The 13,944-nt window shown below is 34.2% G+C and overlaps 1 protein-coding gene across 1 annotated transcript in view; it reads right to left on the bottom strand.

The window, feature by feature from the left end:
- The window catches only part of TXLNB (taxilin beta), a 203,551-nt gene that overhangs the window by 32,325 nt on the left and 157,282 nt on the right, over positions 1-13,944 (bottom strand). The window contains exon 9 of the mRNA XM_053710659.1: positions 983-1,078. Coding sequence (XP_053566634.1) covers positions 983-1,078 — 96 coding nt within the window. The remainder of the gene's footprint in view (positions 1-982; positions 1,079-13,944) is intronic.

The raw sequence follows: 13,944 nt of genomic DNA, 5'->3' as shown, positions 1-13,944 counted from the left end.
GGATATGGGGGGGTGAAGGATAGATTTGAGTCAAGTGTAACTCCGAGGCAGCGGACTTGGGGCGATGGGGAAATGGTGATGCCGTCAACAGGGATAGAGAAGTCACAGGTCGGTGTAGAGCTTGAGGGGGGGATAAGAAGGAGCTCAGTCTTGGACATGTTTATCTTTAGGTGGTGAGAGGCCATCCAGGAAGAAATACCAGATAAGCAGTTGCTTATAACTTTACCCAGAGAAGAAGTATAAATGGAGAAGAGTAGAGGACCCAGAACAGATTCTTGAGGTACTCCAATCAATAAGACCTGCTTGAATTTTCAATTTGACTTCAGCTAGGCCAGATAAGGGTGAGGCACAGCTGACTCAAAGGTTATAGGATCTCCAGGAACAAAGGAGCATAGTTAAGGGATATTTATGATTCAGGGAAAATTCTAGACCTCATTATTCACAGGTGCTAACAAATATGGCCAAAATGCTATAAAGGTTGTGTTTGGAAATGGTTTGGGTCAACATTTTCTATTACTATTTTCTGTCTTTCATAACTGTCTCCTTTCTATTTCTGTGACTAGGGCTAGAGGATTAGTATTCTGAACCTTCATTAAAAAATTAAAGTGTTGCTTTAATATGCCAGTTTTGATGGAAAATTAGAAAAGCAGAGGCAAAAAAAAAGAGCTCAGTATTCTAAACCCCCCCTGTATATCAGATCACCAAAGAATAGTTTCAATACCCCCTGCTGATCTGAGGGGTGTATGTTGCTTCTGATTCTAGCAGTCTGAGGGATGTGACTAAGAGGTATTTGGAATCATCCATAATAAAACTGTGTAGAGTATGTATTATAGAGATTTATTGGCAAGTTCTTGGCTGTTGGTACCTTTAAGGATTGGAGTGCTTTGATAATGATTGTGGGCTTTGAAGCATTTCCTAACACCCCATGAATAAAAAGTGTAGCAACTACAGCATGATTTTCTCATAATTGAACGTTTCTCACCTCCTCAATCATGTCCAACAGAGCTTTATTGCAGTTCTCAAATCTTGTTTTCCATGTGTTTGTGTCTTTCTCTAATTTCTTCATTTTCTTTGTCATCTAGAAAATTCATAACAAATAAACAAAATTTAGTTTAAAATCATAAAAACAAATTACCAGATGCTGCCAAAATAAAATGAGCATGCAAATACATAGAGCAGATGACAAAAATAAATATAACGCTGTCTGATTTATCATATTGTACTGACTGTTATATTTTGACAAAAGTAGTTACATTTTATGTCAGCACATCAAAAGAAATGACTTATTTTAACATTCATTTTCTATTACAAGTCTGTCAAGTATTTGTGAATTACAGATGAATGATTTCACAGCAAAAGCAATGCTTCTTAAAATTTTATATGAAAGTAATTTTTAAGTACAATTTGCAACTTCTAAAATGCTCCATAAACCTTTATTAGAATACATTACAGCTCTTTGAACACATTTGAAATATTACTTAATATACTTGACGGAAAGAAGATTCTAAATCCTTAATCACTTTATTCCAACACCATTTCAATAAATAATGTACAAGATAAAAAAAAACTTCTGACTCTTTATTTAAAACAATAAAATTATTATTTAAAGAGCTGTATTTGATAACTCACAACATTATGAAGTTCATTATGTTTTTCAACAATCCTATGCAGTTACATCATGTAACTGTAATTATATTACATACAGAGGATACATACTGTTTATGATGGGATTATAATGCCTTTGAATGATTCATGTGGCATCATAAGACACAATATGATGTATCTGATGTGTTCCTAAATTGACATTTAAAGTTCTTTATACAACAGCAAATGCAGCTTGTGCTTGAATTATAGTTTATGGCATAGCAAAGCATTGTTTTACATTTATCTCAGATATTCTCTCTGTGTGTTTCAGCGTCTCCATCTCTCTCTAAGTGTCGGATGATCTACACTTTGCTGGATCAGACATGATTTTCAACCCAGCCCTCGCAGTGGCTGCCCTCGTGGAATTATCTTAAAAGGGGCAGCTCCTACAAGTGGCGCAATGTTTGCCGTAGTGATTAATGGAGCTTGCTGGAGAGGGAACCTTCACTGGATAGAGTGAAGTTATCAGTGAGCAGGGAGCCCACTATAAAAATTAAATCCTGCATCAAACACAAATCACATTGCGCTGCTTTCTGTGTATAACATCTTACAATCGCCTTTATTTTCATATGCTTGTGTTTTTCTGTTAGGGTGTACTTAAATTACGATTTACACTGTGCATATTTAATACGATTTATTCCTGTGTAATTTACATACAAATGTTATGTTTTTGATAAAATACGGATTTTGGTGAACAATTTTGATGCACTTTAACAATACAATTTTGTATGGTTCAGTAATTTTGCTTGAGTTTTAAAATTATGGTTTTCGTTGTGCACTTTTGAAATGTATGCATCTCTGTCCAATATGAAAATACAGTATACACCCCTTAGCGAGACACCTTGTTTTCAGGCAAATAGAAGTACTTGCGAGCATTCTTAAAGAATCCCACTAGCCCAGAGATCTTTAGATCGTCTGGCCCTAAATCTCTTTCATAGCTTTCTCTGGTGAACTGTACTTTGTGAATAAAATCTGTTCAAACCATTAACTCCCAAACCATGATCATCCCTCTCACTATAGTGATGTTTTCCCACAACACATATAAATGAATGCTTCATTATTTCATTAGTGGATCTGTAGCATTGGCAATTATTAATGGCTCATCTATTTGTGAAAAAGTCACAAATGGTTGCACCATCCCAGATCTTAAAGCTTTATTTCATACAATAGGAAATAGAAACTGTAGCAAAGTTTTGGGACACAGCCCTTAATCATTCTCAAATTCACATTATTACATCCGTCCTTATAAACACTAGAGGGCAGCAAGTTCCTTAATTTTAATTAACCATTTAATATCTGATTAAACATCAGGTTATATATATATATTTACATTTGATAAGCCACCTAGTGCTTATATAAATCATTATATAGCAAAAATTTACCAAAAAATAAATAAATTACATTCAACAGCATTAACACCTCTTCAAAAATAATCTTTACATGGGGAAAACCTAATATATCTTATACCCTACAGCTCTATAATGTTTCTAAAGTTCCATTTACATAAATAATTACTATAGCCTAATTTATTCCCTTTGGGGAGAGAGTAACTACCTTTAAAATCCAACATCAAATTAGTTGAAATAGGGATTATTATTATTTATGTCTAATTTAACCTTTACAAATAATCTCTGATTTCTGTTTTTATATAGAAAAATATGCCAAGTGTCAGTAATACCTTTAAAATGCCTAGCCATTCTGCTTTTGCCAAAATGTATTTAAACTCTTTTTAAATTATCTTGTACTGCCAATCACTATCCCTTTTTTTTTAGGAATAGAAAGTTTTCCTGAAAACTCTCTGTATGGACCATGAATATATTTATATAATGTTATCATATAACGGACCATTAATTTATTTATTTAATGTTATTGTGCCACTCCACCATACTTGGTGCAAGACTTGGATGTGTTAGATATCCATTAGACCCATGCATGGGTTTATTTCAAATGAAGGTGAGACCTAATTTTTAGGCTAGTTTATTAAATTAACGCCACTATTGGAGTTTAGGATCAGGCATGCCGCATCTTACTTTTTGTGGCACAAATAACAAAAAAATGTTTTTAAATGAGTTTATACTGGTTTTGTTTTTAATCAAAACCTTTATTATGTTGTAGCCTTTTAAGTATTATGTATCTTATGTTTATTAGGGATAGATATTAGTGAGCTTCTGCACTGATTAAGTATAACGTGTTAGATGGTAAATTCCTACAGGATTCACAATATTCAAAGATAAGTCAAATGAAATGTGGTCAATATAAATGATGAAAGTACATATTTTTTAGTTTGCATAATTCAACATTTTACATGGTGTTGCACTGTGTCTCTTTAAGCACTTCTGATAGCTTTAATACCCTTTAACAGGTCTACAGGATATCAAAGATGCTTTGCACAAGCCCATGCATGGTACTCTCTGTTGTGGCTTGGACAATTAAAGCATCTCCTGTACTGGGAATTCTACTCATTAGTTAATCTATCATGGAAGAAAAATCCACCAATAGTGCAGTATTGGAAATACAAAGTGAAGCACTAAATGGAATTTACTCCCAGAAGATGTATGTGAAAGAATACACCGGTCAGTCTTGCTAAAAATGTGAATTTAACTTCAGGAGTAAAAAGCAGCTTCAATCACAATCACAATCACCTTTTTTAAGGAAATTAAAGCCGTACTCGTAAAAGATCTATGTTACAAGGCAATCTAAACTCTTGCTATATAGTGTATCACACTGCCTACCATTGCCACTTCTTCCAATTGGTTACATGGAAAAGGTTTACAAATGTTGGCGGCAGGCCTCACAGTTTGTTACAATATTCGATCTGGTCAAGAAGAAACAGAGTTTATGAAAAAAAGGTGTGTTAGGGTTAGCGCTAAATTAAAGCTTAAAAAGGGTGTAAAGATCGATATTCTTTAAGAGTTATAAATATTTCTTATATAGTGATGTTCATAAAAACATTGTGTTTCATATTAAAAATTTTAATGAGAATTAAAAATACAAATAAAGATGGATGCCGGCATCAATTCTATATGGATAGTTAAATACAATGTATACAAATGTAGCGAAAAATAATTGACAGATATATCAAAATAATTAAAAGCAATTTAAACAGGTTTGAAATATTATACTTTAAAGAAAAAATAGCGATTATCACCGTGCATATAGGTGTTAGATATTTGCATTGATATTACCTTATATGCAGAGATTTGTGTATATTCGCTATTGCAATGGACCGGGACTCTCAGTGTTTAGTCCTGTATTGATTATGTTTTTTTGAAACAGTTTCTATTTGTCGGCAGTTCTCTCAAGAGAAATAAAGGTCAAAGTTCCAATTTTCACTGCCGTATGATGTCCGTGTCCTGATGTTTGTGATGGCTTTGTGTGCGTATCATATACGCCGTGTCGAATGTCAGCGTGACAGTGAAATCTCTGTATTGTTGTGGGGAGATTTCTCCTTGTGGTTAGTTGCCTCCAAGTGGTTCCGGAGCAAAGTTGAAGAGAGGTAGATTGTTTACTGAGTCCCCGCTGTCTTATTTCACAGCGTTAGTATATAAGAAGGATAGTGATCAGATCATGGGTTAGGAATTATACTTATAGAACTGCACATGCTTATGATTAGTTCAAAGTACCCAGCCTACTGCACTATATCCGACTTAAATGAAAGTATCCAAAAGTAACAATGTTTCCAGTGAGCAAAGTTCTACGCGTTTCAGCCGCTTGGGCCTTTATCAAGATGCTCACCTGGGGGATTCACCTGGTTTAAAAATGTTGAGCTTTGTTCTGATTGGTGGTTATTTGATTGGTGCATATTGAATCGTTACATCGTATGAACTTTTAAAGTTTTTTTTAGGGTACATTTAAAATAACTTATCAAGTTTCAAAAAATCATAATAATTAGTCTTATATAAAAGAAACACATATAATTCACATTATGAAATTTATTTACAACTTTTATCCCTATATTAATTATCCCTATATTAATTAGCGCTATTGTGGATATTTAACCCTTAATCTCTATAGTAAAGATGGCAATATTGCCTCTGAGATTCCACAGATATTGTTAGGAAATATAAATATATATATATATATATAGTGGGCCTAAAAAGATGTATATGTATAGAGGGTAATGTAAAATAATGTATATTGCAATATAAACGTATAACAAAAAAATAAAAAACATATAAGACACGTGAAAATTAATAAATTATATATACATATATCTGAATGTAATGATGTATGTATATATAATAATTTATTTAATTATATTGGTGATCAGGGGAGTGTTAAATAATGTGTTAGGATGCTAATATAGCCATCCTTTTTTAGGACGATGTTGGTTTGAATATATAAATATTACATGTATATATAAAAAAAATTAAATTTTTTTTTTTTTTTAATATATAAATATTATTAGAAATATATAAAAATATATAAAATTATATAAAAATATATAAAAATATAATTGTCAATTTATATACATGTATTATATTTGCCCATGTATAATCTCTAAGTTTAGTACAGTAACATATCGTGGAGGGATTATTATATGATGGTGGGATTTAAATTTCCACTATACAACTATTTTTCATGTATTTGAACTTTACTGTCTATTAGAATAGACCTTTCAGATCCAATTCTGAGTTTAATCCAGAGGGGTAAAGTGTTTTAAAATTAAAAATGTATTCAGCTTCTTTTTTACATAGTAATGTTGTGATGTTGCCTCCTCTAATTCCTAGATTAAGTTTTTTAACTTAATCTAGGAATTAGAGGAGGCAACATCACAACATTACTATGTAAAAAAGAAGCTGAATACATTTTTAATTTTAAAACACTTTACCCCTCTGGATTAAACTCAGAATTGGATCTGAATGGTCTATTCTAATAGACAGTAAAGTTCAAATACATGAAAAATAGTTGTATAGTGGAAATTTAAATCCCACCATCATATAATAATCCCTCCGCGATATGTTACTGTACTAAACTTAGAGATTATATATGGGCAAATATAATACATGTATATAAATTGACAATTATATTTTTATATATTTTTATATAATTTTATATATTTTTATATAATTTTATATATTTTTATATATTTCTAATAATATTTATATACTATAAAAAAAAAAAAAAATTTTTTTTTTTTATATATACATGTAATATTTATATATTCAAACCAACATCGTCCTAAAAAAGGATGGCTATATTAGCATCCTAACACATTATTTAACACTCCCCTGATCGCCAATATAATTAAATAAATTATTATATATACATACATCATTACATTCAGATATATGTATATATAATTTATTAATTTTCACGTGTCTTATATGTTTTTTATTTTTTTGTTATACGTTTATATTGCAATATACATTATTTTACATTACCCTCTATACATATACATCTTTTTAGGCCCACTATATATATATATATATATATTTATATTTCCTAACAATATCTGTGGAATCTCAGAGGCAATATTGCCATCTTTACTATAGAGATTAAGGGTTAAATATCCACAATAGCGCTAATTAATATAGGGATAATTAATATAGGGATAAAAGTTGTAAATAAATTTCATAATGTGAATTATATGTGTTTCTTTTATATAAGACTAATTATTATGATTTTTTGAAACTTGATAAGTTATTTTAAATGTACCCTAAAAAAAACTTTAAAAGTTCATACGATGTAACGATTCAATATGCACCAATCAAATAACCACCAATCAGAACAAAGCTCAACATTTTTAAACCAGGTGAATCCCCCAGGTGAGCATCTTGATAAAGGCCCAAGCGGCTGAAACGCGTAGAACTTTGCTCACTGGAAACATTGTTACTTTTGGATACTTTCATTTAAGTCAGATATAGTGCAGTAGGCTGGGTACTTTGAACTAATCATAAGCATGTGCAGTTCTATAAGTATAATTCCTAACCCATGATCTGATCACTATCCTTCTTATATACTAACGCTGTGAAATAAGACAGCGGGGACTCAGTAAACAATCTACCTCTCTTCAACTTTGCTCCGGAACCACTTGGAGGCAACTAACCACAAGGAGAAATCTCCCCACAACAATACAGAGATTTCACTGTCACGCTGACATTCGACACGGCGTATATGATACGCACACAAAGCCATCACAAACATCAGGACACGGACATCATACGGCAGTGAAAATTGGAACTTTGACCTTTATTTCTCTTGAGAGAACTGCCGACAAATAGAAACTGTTTCAAAAAAACATAATCAATACAGGACTAAACACTGAGAGTCCCGGTCCATTGCAATAGCGAATATACACAAATCTCTGCATATAAGGTAATATCAATGCAAATATCTAACACCTATATGCACGGTGATAATCGCTATTTTTTCTTTAAAGTATAATATTTCAAACCTGTTTAAATTGCTTTTAATTATTTTGATATATCTGTCAATTATTTTACGCTACATTTGTATACATTGTATTTAACTATCCATATAGAATTGATGCCGGCATCCATCTTTATTTGTATTTTTAATTCTCATTAAAATTTTTAATATGAAACACAATGTTTTTATGAACATCACTATATAAGAAATATTTATAACTCTTAAAGAATATCGATCTTTACACCCTTTTTAAGCTTTAATTTAGCGCTAACCCTAACACACCTTTTTTTCATAAATTCTTTTTTTGATTAGTCAGGAGGTCTAATCATAAACACTGGGTTAAGTCTAAGGGTATTTTGAGTGTAGTATCTTTAAATATAAACCCAAACTTTCAAGGAGAAACAGAGGCAGGTAATGGCCTCTATAAGGCAAGTAATTTCTTTCTTAAAACTAGGGATGTGCTGATGTGCTGCAATTTAGTTAAGCTAATTCCTCTAGTTGTATCCTCCCACAACTAAAAAATACAATACTACCAAAGATAAGAGAAAGAAGCACTCAAGGCTACAACCTATGTACTGGATACACAATATGAGGCCAGGGATAAAAATAGTGGCCAAAATAGTACAGTATGAATGACAGAATAAAAAAACTATTTAATCATCAGAAAAGGACAAATACGAAACCATATGGCATCTGTATAAAACATCAAGTTAAACAAATGGTATTACTAGGTTGGCCAACCTGATTAAAATTAATATTGCGCAATTAGGATCAACTGGTACAGGTCACACTGTGAGACCATCAGATGATAAAATCCGTATTGATTAAAGTTGGATAGATAAAATCTGTTAGGGATGTTGAAGTACTAGACTCGATACAGGCAGAGTCTGTTAGTAATCCCTGTGTAATTTACCAAAGTATTGTGGCTGAGCAAATATTAAGCAAGTTTGTGTATATAACAGGTAATCCACATGAAATATGTGGTGTATTTAAACACCTACTTTACAACCTGCTTTTGTTGTGTAGACCGATCCTGGAGCCGGGAGTTCCATCAGAATCTGCTCCTTTGTCAGAATCTGCTACCTCTGACTGCACTTGCTCTGTATTACGTAATCACAATCCACATATGTTAAACAGGAATGTGTGGAATGTGATTATGTAAATCAGCCGCATGCACATTTAGAGGTAGCAGATTCTGATAAGGAAGTTCTGTCGGATCTTGCTGCCGCTACGAATGCGCTCTTGAAATTGAATACTGTCAAACAAATTAAAAGTGCATATAATATTTATATATATATATATATACAGAACACATTTCAATGACTTGTCACGGTTATGAAAAATATGACAATGAAAGCACATCGTCGCATTTTTCACTACAGTGAGAAATGATTGAACTTCGCCCTGTCTATATGTGTGTGTATATATATATATATATACTGTATATATATATATATATATATATATACTGTATATATATATATATATATATATATATATTATATTATATACACTTTTAATTTGTTTGACAGTATTCAATTTCAAAAGCGCATGCGCGCATCTCATAGCGGCAGCAAAATCCGACACAAGTTCCTTGTCAGAATCTGCTACCTCTAAATGTACATGCGGCTGATCTACATAATCGCATTCCACACATTCCTGTTTAACATATGTGGATTGCGATTACGTAATACAGCACATACGCAGTCCGAGGTAGCAGATTCTGGCAAAGTAGCAAAATCTGATAGAACACTGGTGGTGGTACTCTCTGCTCAGCTTTAATCTGGGCATCCGTGGTTTGTATTCAAGAGAATTTTGAAAACCTAACACCTAGATTACGAGTTTTGTGTTAGAGGCTGTGCGGTGCTAACGAGCAGTTTTCTCTCACCGCTCACTTACCTGCAGCGCTGGTATTACGAGTTTTCAGAAACCGTTGTTAAAAGACAAGAAGTGAGCGTAGAACAAAATTTTGCTCATTACCGCACTCCAATACCAGCGCTGCTTAAGTCAGCGGTGAGCTGGTGTAACGTGCTCGTGCACGATTTCCCCATAGGAATCAATGGGGAGAGCCGGCTGAAAAAAAGTCTAATACCTGCAAAAAAGCAGCGTAAAACTCACTAACGCAGCCCCATTAATTTCTATGGGGAAATAAAATTTATGTTTACACCTAACACCTTAACATGAACCCCGAGTCTAAACACCCCTAATCTTACACTTATTAACCCCTAATCTGCCGCCCCGACATCGCTGACACCTACATTATATTATTAACCCCTAATCTGCCGCTCCGGACACCGCTGCCACCTACATTATACTTATGAACCCCTAATCTGCTGCCCCCAACATCGCCGACAGCTACATTATATTTATTAACCCCTAATCTGCCGCCCCCAATGTCGCCGCCACCTACCTACATTTATTAACCCCTAATATGCCGCCCCCAACGTCGCCGCCACTATAATAAACATATTAACCCCTAAACCGCCGTACTCCTGCCTCGCAAACATAAGTTAAATATTATTAACCCCTAATCTGCCGGCCCTAACATCGCCGCCACCTACCTACATTTATTAACCCCTATTCTGCCGCCGCCACTATATTAAAGATATTAACCCCTAAACCTGTCTAACCCTAAACCTAACACCCCCTAACTTAAATATAATTTAAATAAATCTAAATAAATATTACTATCATTAACTAAATAATTCCTATTTAAAACTAAATACTTACCTATAAAATAAACCCTAAGCTAGCTACAATATAACTAATAGTTACATTGTAGCTAGCTTAGAATTTATTTTTATTTTACAGGCAAGTTTGTATTTATTTTAACTAGGTAGAATAGTAGAATAGTTATTAAATAGTTATTAACTATTTAATAACTACCTAGTTAAAATAAAGACAAATTTACCTGTAAAATAAAACCTAACCTAAGTTACACTAACACCTAACACTACACTATAATTAAATAAATTAACTAAATTAAATACAATTACCTACATTAAATTAAATTAGCTAAAGTACAAAAAAAAACAACAACTAAATTGCAGATAATAAACAAATTACAGAAATTTAAACTAATTACACCTAATCTAATAGCCCTATTAAAATAAAAAGCCCCCCAAAATAAAAATAAAAACCCTAACCTAAACTAAACTACCAATAGACCTTAAAAGGGCCTTTTGCGGGGCATTGCTCCAAAGTAATCAGCTCTTTTACCTGTAAAAAAAAAATACAAACAACCCCCCCAACAGTAAAACCCACCACCCACACACCGAACCCCCCCAAATAAAATACTAGCTAAAAAAACCTAAGCTCCCCATTGCCCTGAAAAGGGCATTTGGATGGGCATTGCCCTTAAAAGGGCAGTTAGCTCTTTTTCCGCCCAAATCCTAATCTAAAAAATAAAACCCACCCAATGCACCCTTAAAAAAACCTAACACTAACCCCCTGAAGATCGACTTACCGGGAGACGTCTTCATCCAAGCCGGGCGAAGTGGTCCTCCAGATGGGCAGAAGTCTTCATCCAAGCCGGGCAGAAGTGGTCCTCCAGACGGGCAGAAGTCTTCATCCAGACGGCATCTTCTATCTTCATCCATCTGGCACGGAGCGGGTCCATCTTCAAGACATCAGCCAATTCTATTGGCTGATGCAATCAGCCAATAGAATTGAAGTTCAATCCTATTGGCTGATCCAATCAGCCAATAGGATTGAGCTCGCATTCTATTGGCTGTTCCAATCAGCCAATAGTATGATAGCTCAATCCTATTGACTGATTGGATCAGCCAATAGGATTGAACTTCAATCCTATTGGCTGATTGCATCAGCCAATAGGATTTTTTCTACCTTAATTCCGATTGGCTGATAGAATTCTATCAGCCAATCGGAATCTAAGGCACGCCATCTTGGATGACGTCACTTAAAGGTACCTTCATTCTGTTTTAGTCGTCGGATGAAGAGGATGCTCCACGTCGGATGTCTTGAAGATGAACCCGCTCCGTGCCGGATGGATGAAGATAGAAGATGCCGTCTGGATGAAGACTTCTGCCCATCTGGAGGACCACTTCTGCCCGGTTTGGATGAAGACTTCTGCCCGTCTGGAGGACCACTTCGCCCGGCTTGGATGAAGACGTCTCCCGGTAAGTAGATCTTCAGGGGGTTAGTGTTAGGTTTTTTTTAAGGGTGTATTGGGTGGGTTTTATTTTTTAGATTAGGGTTTGGGCGGAAAAAGAGCTAACTGCCCTTTTAAGGGCAATGCCCATCCAAATGCCCTTTTCAGGGCAATGGGGAGCTTTTTTATTTGGGGGGTTGGTTGTGTGGGTGGTGGGTTTTACTGTTGGGGGGGGGGGGTGTTTGTATTTTTTTTTACAGGTAAAAGAGCTGATTACTTTGGGGCAATGCCTTTTAAGGGCTATTGGTAGTTTAGTTTAGGCTAGGGTTTTTTTTTTATTTTGGGGGGCTTTTCTGTTTTAATAGGGCTATTAGATTAGGTGTAATTAGTTTAAATTTTTGTAATTATTTTCTGTAATTTAGTGTTTGTTTGTTTTTGTACTTTAGCTAATTTAATTTAGGTAATTGTATTTAATTTAGTTAATTTATTTAATTATAGTGTAGTGTTAGGTGTTAGTGTAACTTAGGTTAGGTTTTATTTTACAGGTAAATTTGTCTTTATTTTAACTAGGTAGTTATTAAATAGTTAATAACTATTTAATAACTATTCTATCTAGTTAAAATAAATGCAAAACTTGCCTGTAAAATAAAAATAAATCCTAAAATAGCTACAATGTAACTATTAGTTATATTGTAGCTATCTTAGGGTTTATTTTACAGGTAATATTTAGTTTTAAATAGGAATCATTTAGCTAATGATAGTAATATTTAATTAGATTTATTTAAATTATATTTAAGTTAGGGGGTGTTAGGTTTAGGGTTAAACTTAGGTTTAGGGGTTAATAACTTTAATATAGTGACGGTGACATTGGGAGCGGCAGATTAGGGGTTAATAAATGTAGTTAGGTGGCGGCGATGTTAGGGCCGGCAGATTAGGGGTTAATAATATTTAACTAATGTTTGCGAGGCAGGAGTTCGGCGGTTTAGGGGTTAATATGTTTATTATAGTGGTGGCGATGGGGGCGGCATATTAGGGGTTAATAAGTGTAGGTAGGTGGCGGCGACATTGGGGGTGGCAGATTAGGGGTTAATAAATATAATGTAGGTGTCGGCGATGTTGTGGTCAGCAGATTAGTGGTTCATACATATAATGTAGGTGGCGGCGGTGTCCGGAGCGGCAGATTAGGGGTTAAAAATTTTATTTTAGTATTTGCAATGCGGGAGGGCCTCGGTTTAGGGGTTAATAGGTAGTTTATGGGTGTTAGTGTACTTTTTAGCACTTTAGTTATGAGTTTCATGCTACGGCGTTGTACCATAAAACTCATAACTACTGACTTTTAAATGCGTTAGGACTCTTGACAGGTTAGGGTGTACCGCTCACTTTTTGGCCTAGCAGGACAGACTCGTAATACCGGTGCTATGGAAGTCCCATAGAAATTTTTTGTTTACAACATTTGCGTAAGTCGTTTTGCTGCTTTTTTTTACCAGCAGGCATAAAAAAGCAGCGTTAGGACCTCTGTCTTAACGCTGCTTTTTTTACCCTAACGCACAACTTGTAATCTAGCCGTACGTTTTTACTATGTCAGTTCTAGGCATGAGCAAATCTGACTCCCTGTTATCTATTAACTAGCCTAGAAGTTTTATGACATCAGGCTAAGATAAAAAGCTGATGTCATAAAACTTCTAGGCTAGTGAATAGATAACAGGGAGTCAGATTTGCTCATGCCTAGAACTGACATGGTAAAAAATTAGGTTTTCAAAATTCTTCACTCTTATCACACTGGGGGCAGAGCTGCATTGAGAATTTCTAAGTGCTAA

The sequence above is a fragment of the Bombina bombina genome, chromosome 4, assembly GCF_027579735.1.
Source record: "Bombina bombina isolate aBomBom1 chromosome 4, aBomBom1.pri, whole genome shotgun sequence".
In the NCBI taxonomy this organism is placed as follows: Eukaryota; Metazoa; Chordata; class Amphibia; order Anura; family Bombinatoridae; genus Bombina; species Bombina bombina.
The sequence above is the reverse complement of the archived record's forward strand: the minus strand, read 5'-3'. Positions and strand labels throughout refer to the sequence as shown.